A 12,635-nucleotide genomic window follows, 5' to 3' on the forward strand; every position below is an offset into this window, starting at 1 on the left:
CCAGACATAGGTAAAACAAATACAAATCATCTATATAAAAAGACAGATTGAGATTTAGACCTCTTTATCTCAGGAGAGTCTTATCAAACAGGCTATTTTGTTCATCACTGTATCAATACACAGAGCATTTATTTAAAAAAAAATAAATCTGGAACAACCCTAGTTCTCCTCACTTGGCCAAGAAATTATAAAAAAGAACTGTTTAAGTAAAAATGTATGAATGATATTGGTATCTTGGGCACACAAAAATTAAAAATAATTTAGTAGAAAAAATTAATTTAGTAGAAAAAGTTCATTTACATTCAAAAGCTACATTGAATTAACGGAGAAAGTTTTAGCTTAGACCAGCTGAAGATCTTAAGCAAACAAAGTATTTGTACCTGGTTCACATCATTCATTTTTAGTCTTTATTTAAACTCCTTGTTCCCTAGGAACATCAAAAGCAGATCATGCCACATCAGGCTAGTAATGAGAAAAACAATACAAAAAGCAAACAAGAAAGGAGTTGAATTCATAATCTAGTTTGTAGAAGATTAGTCTTGATATGAAATTTAAACAATTTTTAATTTAAACCAATTTATTTTAGTTTACTAATTAAAAAGGAATATTATCACCCTGATAAAGGGTCAATACAAATAGAAACAGTACCATATTCATCTGTATCAGTATGATGATCGAACCCTCTTTTCTTTAGACTATCAAAAATAGAAGAAAATGTTATGGTAATAAAAATTAAATTAAATTGTTCTAAATGATACAGAGCTTTTTCCAACAAATGTAAAACCTATGCTGTATTCTGACTAGGGAGAAGTAGACATGGTTCTATCAGAGGAATGAAGACTCCCTATATTTGCTACCAAGAGTTACCAATTCACAAGCTTAGACTGCTGAATTTTCCAACTAAGGGCACCAGGACTAGCTTGTTGGCCCAAAGAAACCTGCCTTGAATTATTAGGACTTAAGTACCTAGAGGAGTCCATGATAACAAGGATGAATCAATTATCTCAGGTACCAAAAGTGTTAAGAAAATTCGTCTTGGAAGTACATAACCACCTCAAAAGCAGAAATGATTTCCTGTAAATCTTGAACTGAGAAATTTTCCCACTCAACTGGCAATTAATTTTAATGCATGCTGCCATCTATCTCCATAAAAATTGTGATGCAACAAGTAAGCAGCTACCAAATAGGAAATTAAGCTCAGACTGAATCTTATGGGAGTAGCTGTATACGATGGAGGTTCCTTTCAGTGACTGCTAAAAGGAAACTTGGCTTTGTTCCTCTGCAGTGTTACATGTGTTTGAAGACTTTCAGAATGCATTTATGTTTCTTGGACAAAACGCTCACAGACATATACATATAGGGAGTAAAAACGATTCTGAAAGCTACTAGAAGAAGAAAGGCTGGATTGTTATGAGCCTTTATGTAGGAAATAAGAAAATATTTATAGCTGCACAAAATGATGGCAAGTCAAGTGGAGATTTTATGTAGCATTGTTACTATTATTGTTTCAAGAATTTATGGCTATAGCATCCTGGTGCAAGTAAGTTGCTATTAACAATATAGTTTTGACATAGCTGAATAAAACAAAATAAAAGGAGTACCATCAAAAGATAATGGTCCTGAATCTTGTAACTTTTTCTGAGCAGTGTAATTCTGTGGAGTTGAGCCAATATTTCAAGAAGAAGTATCAGAGTCTAAAGTTTTAGTTATTTTTTTTTCCAGTGCTTGGAACTTAAATGTTGCTGAACTGCTTACCCTTCCAGGGACCAATCCAGAGATTGATGGTGTGTACGTTCAGGTGATGATGTTCTTAACGTAGAGCTTAACTGATAGGAGATTGTACGATTTTGGCGTCGAAGCTCCTGTACAGCACGTTCCCTAGATAAAAATCATTTTAGAGACAGGCTAAGCACTTTTCAAAAAATGATCAGTTATCTTATAGTCATTACCATTTCCTTTGCCACTTTTTTTTTTTTTTTTAATGATTTAATGGTATTCATAATATACTCTGAAAGACAGATTAGCAACTCTGTCTGCATAGTGTGTTTGCAAGTACTGACTTACAGACTGCATCATGCAACCTAACTTTGTTCTTTCCAAAACATTTCAGGTGATTGTGTTTGTAACTCTCTTAAAGTAGAAGAGAATTTTTTTTCAAGAATGGCAACAAGGATCTTTGCCTCAGAATGAGGTGCTAACAAATGTAATGGTTTATGGTGCTAACAAATTGTAAATTAAAACTTAATGTTACTGCAACTGTAAATAACCAAGTGAATAAAAAATTATCCTTAACTAGGAGGAGAGCTTAAGTATGGAGGCTGATTCAACTTTTTGCCATTGAACACCTCAAAAAGAAACACTTGCATCCCCCACCAGGGAACACCCAAGCATTACAAAATGGATGCATTCATGCAGGGTGAATGGAGAAAGAAGAGGAGAAAGTAAGTAGAGTTTAAAGAAGACTGAGTTTCTTTTGAAACAAACGTACTGCTATATTAGTATACAATATTGCTTATTTTATGCAGCTGACAAAGCACACAATGCCACCTTAAACCAAAGTTCTGCATCTTTTGCCTGACTTCAGGAGAATCCAGTTTGAAATTGAAACATACGCTGTGATATTTAAGAAATTAATCTTTAAAAGACATACATAATCTCAAGTGTAGAGGTTTTCCTTTCAAAGCCTTCATCCTTACTTACAAGAGACAATATCAACAAAGTAATTTGCCACAATTAAACAGGAGACCTAATTCTCAACTTATGCTATAATCACATCACTCTGCTTCTACTCATCTCTTTTATATACCCAAAATAATGCTTGGCACTGTAATATTTTTATCCTCAATACATCCATGAGATAGTGAAATACTGCTATTCTTGCTTCACAGATAAGAAACTCTTTAAGACACCAAGACTAGAGAGCTAAACTAACTCATAAAGCATGCCAGAGAACATTCTTGGGTCCTGCAGCTATATTAGTTTAACACTATGTACAGGCCCTTCTAGATACCTCCTCACACCCCACTCCCATTAAATAAAAAAGAAAATTTATTCCATATTGTCATTTGGGAACCATCCCTGGCACCTTCTGTGTCCCGAGCAGTACCTGGAAGAAGGCAGGTTGCTACGGGCTAAAATTCTTCCAGAGTATCTATTAACACTTAAATTGTACGTACCCCTTAAGTCAAGACTCTGATCAGTTTTAGTCCCCTACTGCAGATGTAGCCAAAAGATAGTGTTTGTATCACAGAACTAGCACTCTATAAATTACTCATCTAGCCAACTAATCGCTTAGACTCTCACCATAAGTCAAGGAAAATGAGCGCAGACAGACAAGCATTTCCAGGAAAGTGATCCACCCCATCCTAAATTAGGCCATTCCAGAGGGCAGTTCATCTCAGTATCTCATTCCATTGGGAGACGAGGAATTTTGACAGAATGCATGTTTCACACAAAGTTCAGTGACATCAGTAGCCTCTGAGCTCACAGGAGACGTACCGCAAAGCAAACACAAACTTTGCTGTTTATCCTTCTAATTAGTTTAAATTATTAGTTTAAATCTCAGTACTATATTGTATTTCACCCCAATTAGGTGGAGGAAGCATAATACAAAAACGTGTACTTGCCTTTCAACCCGCTCAGTTCCCAGCTGTCTTCTGGTGATTTCCAGTTCTGACTCTAGCTGCGCTGCTGTATTTTTGAGCTGAGTAAAATCTCGGCTCTGCACAGCACTGTAAAGCCAATACGCTTTAATTAGACAGCAGCTATAAACCTCCAAGTATGGTACCAAACGCAATAATGCAAAATGAAAAGAGCTACACCATGCAGTTGTCTCTGTTTTGGAGTAGAATATAACACTACATGGAAACGTCCTTCAGGTTATAGCTGAGGAATTAAAAGCAGATTTTTGGTATATTCTGTTAATAAGGTATCCAAAGTACAAATGGAGCTAAATATAAACCATCTCTTTATAATTGGGAAGAAAAAAAAAAAAAGTACAATATTCTCCTGGTCATTTACTCACAGTTTATTCTCCGCTAAAGAAAGCTGTTCCTTGAGAAGCTGAATTTCAGAGTCTTTTTCTTGCTTTGCTATCTGTGACTGAAATTCTCTCTCACAATTGGATGCAAGCAAAGATTCCAGGTTTTTCAGAGATGCTCTTTCATTTCCCAGTTGTTTTCTCAGCAGCTCTATTTCAGAATAGGAAGACTCACACTCACTCTGCAGCTAAACAAAGATTGTAAAGTTTTAGGTGTACGTCTGTTAACCTTACTGGCCATCTGTTAGGGTAACCTTTTTTAAAAATAAATAAATAAATAAATTCTAGTATCAATGACCCAGGAACACTCTTACTCCAAGGTGGTTGATTACTGTTTTATTTGACCTCAATCAAAACCCTGTGTCAGATGTATAAATTCACCCAATGTATATATCTGAACATAAGCATGCTTACTACAGACGACAAACTGCTATGAAATATATGGATCAGTGGACACACTCTTCATGTGAAAAACATGATTATCAAAGAGAAGGAGGGAAGTTTTACATTCTGTTGAGGGAAGGAATACTGATTAACTATTTTCACGCAGGAGATGACATCCAGATGTCATTTAACCAAACAATATCTGTATCTCCAGTAGAGTGAGATGACACTTATTTTTCTTAACAGAGCATCAAAAAAAATTTAGGAGGAAAGAAGGGAAAATTAATGTTTCGCTGGAAAGGCAACAAACACAAAAAGAAAAAAAAAATCCCAGAGAAGGTGTATAAGGAAAATCTGTATCAATTTAGCTAAAGATGCAGAAAATTGCTTGGTTTAATGTCAGTAAGTAAAATAGATGCTATTTTTCCTTTATCTTTTCATTTTAATATATCTGAGTTCACTTTGGATACTGTAAACACTTTTGTCTCTATTTTCTTCCACCCTATTTTGCATTATGCTCAATAATGCTCACCCAATGGTTGTGGAAAATCTATGAGCTGAGACACCTCAACAAACACTCCAACTCATTCCTCAGAATTTTCAGAGGATAATCATTTTTGTGTTCAAACCAGGACAAGACTGAGAAAACTCAAGTAACAGACCAACAGAAGAAAAAGCATTTTTAATTTCACTAAGCAAAATCCAACTATATGGTTTTAACAAATTAAAGCAAAAGTTTTCCTTATTCTGAAAATCCAATTTTCCACTAGCTTTCAATGAAAATCTAGTTCCTTGCCTATAAACCGCTTCAGTTTTACTTTTGTATTTCAGAACAAAAGAATACAAAAAAATGTAGACAGTGTAAGTTATAAGAAAATAAATGGTATTAAATCCACTGGGGAAAAACAACAACAACAACCCATTATTCAGCATCGGGTTTAGTTTTGACTTACGAATATACATGTGCTGCAATCTAATAATGTAGCTTTCTCCAACGGACTACCACGTAAAGTACATACCCTATCTGAGGGTTATACACAGCTGATGAAAGACTACTGTTTGAAAGGTATGAAGAAAATAGTGAAAATTTCCCAGGTTCAGAATTTTCACAAAACTCTCCAGTTGCATTTCTGCATTTTTCTCTCCTGAAACTTCTGCTTCTTTCCACACAACCCCAGCAAGCCCCTTCTCTGACAATTTCCCAGAAGGATACTGGAAGACTTAATTGTATTAAATCTCACAAAAGCTTCAGACAAGTGTCATATGCTGGAAATCTTCCCTATCAAATGCGTCATAGAGTATTCCAGAACTATACAAAAGACATCGTACAACACATTTGGCTGGAACAAATAACCAAATGTCAAACAACATCTTTACATAGAAATGGCATAAAGGTTAAAAGAGAATGCTGGAAGCCCAAGGAACATGAAATTATCTCAGCTGGAGCAGGGAACAGACAGAACAGCAATAGAACTATGCAGAAAATATCTGAATATTCTGAGTATGTATGAACACTTTTTCCGAGTTCATCTAAGCTGATTTATTTTGTGTATCAAATATTAATTTTGTATTTTTTTATATCAAGGGCAACAGAAACTGATTTTCAAGGAAAAATAAGGAGAAATTATTAAAGAGATTGTAACTCCCTAAAACAGCCAAGCACTTTAATGCCCATGTCAAGTTTCTGTGCTAATAAACTACTCCAGATATTCTGCTTACTAAGTGATTGGATGTAAAATCCAAGACCTCTGTTGAAAAACAATCAGTAATTTTAAGTCCTGACTTTTCAGTATTCAAAGTAAAATCCTGCAAAGAGTGAGCTTTCCAGATAGCACACAGCACCCACCCAATGAGGATTAAGTTCCAGAGGTATGCCAAATTAAACATTAAAAAAATAAAAGAGACGATAATTATGAATAGGGATTTCTGTGATCATTCTAGATCTCTAAGTAGTTTGACATTCCTTAAGTACAACAGTAACAAATTATTTTTCTAATATATTTCACATACCCTTTCTGCCTTCTCTGCTGTGGAAGTTAACTGCTGATTTAATAGTTCTTTGCCTGCATCTAATTTAGCGCAACGTTCTTGTGTAGATGTGAGGTTTGCAAGTATAGAGACTCTCTCCTGATGGATGATTTTCAGCTCTCCTTCCATTCTCACAAGAGACTTGTGTAAAGTAGAAATCTGAGACTGGTATGCTTCTTCTGTTGCTAAATGCTACAATAAAGCAATATCAGATAATCAAAACTGTACTGCAAAGAAATTATAAAACCGCTTCCAAAATCCTACAAAAACATTTCTACACAGCGGTGGTGAATTTTTAAGAGGCAGCAGTAGTTTATTCTGGAATAAACTTTAAAGTTATTTATTTAAAAACCTCCTTTATATAAAATAACTAGAAAAAATATTCTCACTTCTGATAGCAAAACCAGCTACTAACATTTTAAATTCTCTTCCTAGGATTCTACTCTTTCTACAGAGCTAATAAGGTTCAAAATTCTGTCATGGGCTCCATTTGATTTCAGATTAGACCTTATTTGTACAATAAAATGTATTCTTGCATGCAGAAGATCGGTGAATGCTGAAATACTGTCAGTCACATTTATACTGCTGTCACTTGTAAACTCAGGCATAATGAAGAGATGACAGAAGCCACACTAAAAAGTAGTCCACAAACCAGCAGCAGCAGTTCTGACTAGAGACATTTAGAATGTTATGTATTTTAAATTAACATAACCAATTTTTTTCCTGTTTGAAAAATGCCTGTACTTTGCCCAGTCGTACCTGACTTGTATTTCCAGTCACTTTTAACCATTTAATTTTCAGTGGGTGGCAGAAAGAGTGTGGAAGGTTGACAAAAGTAAGGGGAGATGTAAAGCACTGACTTCCTTGAAAGATTTCTTATGACTGAGATGAAAAGAGATGATTGTAGGGGGAGTACATCACATTAATTCTAGCTCTGTCTTGCCTAAAAAAAAAGCAGAAGGGCACTACTAAGCACATTAAGTTTTCTTAATAAAAATTAGTTACTTAAGATACACGCCTTACAAACCTGAACATGATATCCATCTGGAATTCTGACTCCATTTGTTGACAGAGTTTTCATGAAGAGGTCTGTTTATTCCTATAATTAATATAAGCCATGTGGGAAGGAGGAAGAAGGATGAAATCTCTACCTGTTTGAGTGCACAAACTAGGACCACCAACCAGATTTGTTATATTAAAAAAAAAAAAATCAAAATCTGACACACAGATGTCCTGTGCTGGTTTGCTAATGCTGTGTTCTCTCATCCCTCTTCACGAACAGTTGCAGATCAGTTCCTCTTAGATATGTAATGTGCACAGACAGTCTTCAGTAGCCTATGTGATATTTAGGAAGTAGAGATCATCTGCAGCAAAAACTGCAGCAACCCCAAACCAGAAGATAGTTTATATGTTCAATAGTTTATATGTTCATAATGTATTTTCAAAGCCATGCTGTGTACTGCCCTTTATGTTCTTCACAATTTCAGGTAGGAAAATGATCTTTGGGACACGTAAAGCACTGGAAAGAGAGTTGAAAAGCTGGAAGCAAGGAAAGTAGGGACAGGAATGTAACAGGCGACAAAGAACTAGGTATGTTTCAGGTATGCTGTGGAGTTCCGTGGGAGTTTATATCTTCAACTGATTCCAAATGTGAGAGCTGTTTTATAACTTTTTTCCTTGAAATATGCTTTTTTTTATTTTTAAATATTTTTTCCCCAAGTGTGACTAATGGAAGTCTAATTACGTTATTAAATAAGTTCAAACTCTATACAATTCATTGTAGCAACTATCTCTAAAATATGAGTTAAATGTGTTATTACACATAATTTTAAACAGCTGCAAGCTTAAAACTATTGCCAGATCATTTCAAGAGTGAACTACAGAAATAATGATTTCAACTTACTTGCTCTATCTCTGTTTCAAGGGACTTCATTTTCTCTTTCAGCCTGCGGTTCTCAGATTCTGTACTGATTAGAGTCAGTCTAACAGAGCTACAATCTGTTTCTGCTTGACGGCATTTTGCTTCCCAGCTTTCTCCTTGTTCACGTGCTTGGTGGTAATTCTCCAAAAGCTCGCAGTTCTCTCTCTCCTAACACATAAAGCTCGTTTTATAATTTCCAGTAAGTTTCACAAACTGAGATATTTGTAGGTTTACAGCTATTACATGGCATTGGATGTTCTCTTTCTATAGAGAATTTTGCCATTTAGCAAAAAACATTGGGACACTTCTTAGGAAACAGTGTGTTGTTTCAGGTGATCGCATTTTGATGCTCAAGAGACATCTGTTAAAAATGGCTACATTAATATTAAAAATATGATGTATAGCAATATGTTGTAGATTTTATTTATTATTTATTACTGTTAATGCCATACAGTAAAAGACAAAAGAGTCACGAGTTCCTGTATAAGTCATTGAACTTTTAAATTTAATAAACACAGAGACACACACACACACATAGAACAGTGAAATACACTTCATTACTTGTATACTGGAAAATCAGCTAAGAAAATGTGTTCAAACTATTAAAAACATATTAACAAAATCTAAGTAAGTTCTGGCTAGGAAGAAAACTCTTCCATGGAAACACGTTTATGATTTCAATTTTAGTTAAATGAACAACTTTTACTAACAGGTTTAATCCATGTACTCACTTTAGACTTCAGTTCTGCCTTCAGCCTGACTATGTGTGTGTTTGAATCCTGGGCTTTCAGCTTCATGTCATCAAGCTCATTCTGGTACTTTGCTATTTTTTTATATAGTGCCTATAAAGAAATATTATTTTCTTTTATAAAGTTAAAGTATGCTATTTGTACCTTGAGAAAAAAATCAATGTGTATCTAGAGCCTATGGCTTTATTAAGTAACTTTTTAAAGGATATACAAAATCTAAACCATGAGGATTTCTAGAAACAAAATGTTGCGTGTATCAAAAATATTTACCTTCTTTGACTTAAAAATAATACAAAACCTTAATATGAAGAAAATAGTAAATCAGGAAATATTGCAATTAGCTAGAAAAAAGATGTTTTATTCAGCAGTTAGGTGGTCAGTAAAATAGCCTACCCCATTTAAGGAGCTCCCCCTTTTTTATATGCTATAACCCCTTAAAATTCCACTTTTGAAAATGCAGAAGACTGAAAAAAAAAAAAAAAAAAAACACAAAACAACAATAAAAAATCTAAGTGTTTATGTTCTAATAAGGAAATAAAGTCACAAGTACTAGGAGAGTGCATACAGAAGTTCTGGCAACTACTGCTTGTGAAACAGAAAAGAATGAAAAAAATTGTAGAAAGGTTTCTGAACGAGGCAGTTCCAGAAGCTCTTCCTTCCTTACAAAGTTATGAAGAGTAACTACAAAGTTACTCAGCTGCAAGAAGCAGTGCGTGTGAAAAACAAACAAACAAACAAACACTAAGCTATGGAGAAACCCATGTTTCTGTTGTGAAAGGGCTGTGCCTTGCTGAGGAAGGTGCTCTGGAATTGTGTGAGCTTGTCCAGCAAGCCCAAATGAAGATAGGAGAATGCTAATTAAAACCCTTTGAATTTCACCTATATTAACAGAAAAACCTTGAGGAACTAATGCATATTATAGAGGCAAGACCAAAAAAATGAGTTAATGATGTGATGCTACCATTTTTGTTTGTTTGTTTCTAAGTTCTACAAGCATGCAGGCACATTGCAAAGAAAACCACTAAGCTTTTAATGGTAGCTAGAAGGAACATGTAGCTTTATTTTTTTTGCCAGCTGACTGTATCAATAACAGAAGGGATTCTGAGAGAAGGTTCAGAACAGTGATTCATTGGAGTGATCACTTTCAGCAATCCATGTTTCTGTTGACACTCACTACCTACCTTTGGTGACTAAAGCATTTCTAGAAGAAGAGAAAGTCAGAAGGTAGGAAAGTATATTCAAAGATGAAGATATTCTAAGCAATTGAACAAGGGAGGAGGAGAAAAAGCAAACATCAGAAAACCTAAATGAAAGCAGAAGCTTTAGCAAAAAGAAGAAATAGCAGAGCATTACACAGTGATGACCCACTACAGATACTTAGGTTTATTTCTAGCTTCTTGGAAAACACATTGATGCACAAACATGATGTGTGCACGAGATTACACTTTAGTATGTTAACTAATTTCATTAGTAACTGTATACAAATAAATAACTCATTAGGTAATATAATGTGTTATAATCAAATATTTCCAAAAGCCCCTTTGAAGAACTGTAAGTAGAATCATATTAATAAAATTGTGAAATTTAATAACTGTCATGTGTTAAACTTATTAGTAAATCAAATGTTTTGATACAAGTTTTTACATAAGCTTGTAAGTGCTCTGGGACAGCCACAGCACAGTATAACAAATACCCATTTTGTCCTTAGAGTACTTTTCCGTGGGAGGAGTGGTTATAACTGCTACAATGTTTGACATGAAGACCAGTAAGAAAAGCATTAATGAGTTGTTTCTGGAAATAGCAGCCAAACAATTACACAAGAATAGCTGGTCTTCTTTATACAAGTGACCTAAGCAGTAAGTGAAAAAATTCAGTTTGAAAAACAAGCTTAAAAATTTCATTTGCAGCTTTACCTTTCATAAGGGCCCACTAATTCCATGCACTACAAGAAAAACACCCAAATTTCCTTTGTAATCAAGAGTTCTTTATACAAATATACCTGATTTTCTTCCTCAATATTAGAAAGATGCTCTTGTAACCTGTCATTCTCCTGAGCTAATGATTCTCTGTTCTTGTTAGTCTGTGCAAGTTCTTTGTTGGTGTCTTGTAGCTGTTGACGCAAACTGGTGATATCTTTCTCACTGATACAGAGCGCTTCAGCAGATTTTCTATGCAGCAAATAATAAATATTTCAGGTATCACAATACTGCCCAACCTATTAAAAATGATAGCTTTTCCAATGGTTAAGTTTGCAAGTCATGAAACAAAGCTGTAACGTTTTAATATTTAATAGAGTAAAAAAATCCAATGCATACGTTAGCACATAACTATGATTCACTTTTTGAGTTAATGTTAAACATTAATCAAAATTTAATAATGATCTTGAAATTTTATCCTTACTTTGTGGAATGCTCCAGCTCAGCAATCAGAGTCTTGAAATCTGAAATGGTTTTCTCCTTGAAAAGAAATACAAAATCAATATAAATGCCTCACTGCTATAATTTCCATTTATCCAGTCAGCTGATTAATTTAACTATTTAATGTAAAATGGATTCTGATTTTCAAAGTTTCATCGTTTACTATTTAGACAAATATCTTTTGCAGAATATAACCATTAAAATTTTTAATCCTTTGTGGTTCTAAAGGTAGCATTTGGCTCACAAGCCCAAACGTAAATGATGTCTTCTATCTATTAGATAAGTTATCACTGTTTTTCTACAATTAATAAACTACCAGAGTCTGGTAGGTTTTAATTGATAAAATGAGAACTCTGCCATTGTGTTTCCATTCAAACAAACAAACAAACGAACAAAAACTAAGACAAATTATATCACTTCACTCCATTGTCTTTGGATACAGGTATTAAAAGGAGTACAAATAGGCTAAGGAGATGTTTTCCACTGGAAACACAAGAGACATGAGAGACAGACATCTCTTCTCTAAAACAGACACCATTCTACAGTTTACAGTTCTAAAAATGTGTAGTCGTTGCTTATGGCAAGATAATTATAGTCTGCCCTGCAATATCATTTCTTCGATATTTTGTTAAAATCAGTGCAAATTCTTGAGTTAACACTCACAACAGTTATGAAATACCTTATTTAGTTTATCCTAAATCTATCCATTATCCAGTTATCTATCCAGATAACTTAAGCAGAAGAGAGATAACGTTTGTGAACTAGACAGCTTCATTATACAGATTGGAATCATATTACGCAACAAAACGATGCAATTTATTTAGGTAAGCTAGTACTTTAAGTCATAAAGGATATCATTCAGATGCAACATCAATGACAAGAAAAGCAATATTAATTAGCACTGTATCTTTAACATCAATGAGCCCCGAGAAATAATTCAGGCTAAATTTTATGACAAACCAAATATTTGGTTGACTGATTTACCTTTCTCCACTTTAGGAAAGTAATTAAAGCCTCCTGTCTTGATAGGTATAAACTATGCAAAACACCAAACACTGCTCAAACCCACGGCTGCTAAGTTAACACAAGTTTTATTT

General features: G+C 34.3%; 1 protein-coding gene across 1 annotated transcript in view; it reads right to left on the reverse strand.

Moving 5' to 3' along the window:
* Positions 1 to 610: 610 nt before the first annotated feature.
* The window catches only part of TSGA10 (testis specific 10), a 30,065-nt gene continuing 18,040 nt past the window's right edge, over positions 611 to 12,635 (reverse strand). Inside the window, 9 exon segments of the mRNA XM_032200208.1 lie at positions 611 to 695; positions 1,756 to 1,878; positions 3,627 to 3,731; positions 4,025 to 4,227; positions 6,434 to 6,643; positions 8,355 to 8,540; positions 9,104 to 9,214; positions 11,121 to 11,289; positions 11,522 to 11,577. Coding sequence (XP_032056099.1) covers positions 611 to 695; positions 1,756 to 1,878; positions 3,627 to 3,731; positions 4,025 to 4,227; positions 6,434 to 6,643; positions 8,355 to 8,540; positions 9,104 to 9,214; positions 11,121 to 11,289; positions 11,522 to 11,577 — 1,248 coding nt within the window.

Source organism: Aythya fuligula, chromosome 1 (genome assembly GCF_009819795.1).
Source record: "Aythya fuligula isolate bAytFul2 chromosome 1, bAytFul2.pri, whole genome shotgun sequence".
Classification (NCBI taxonomy): Eukaryota; Metazoa; Chordata; class Aves; order Anseriformes; family Anatidae; genus Aythya; species Aythya fuligula.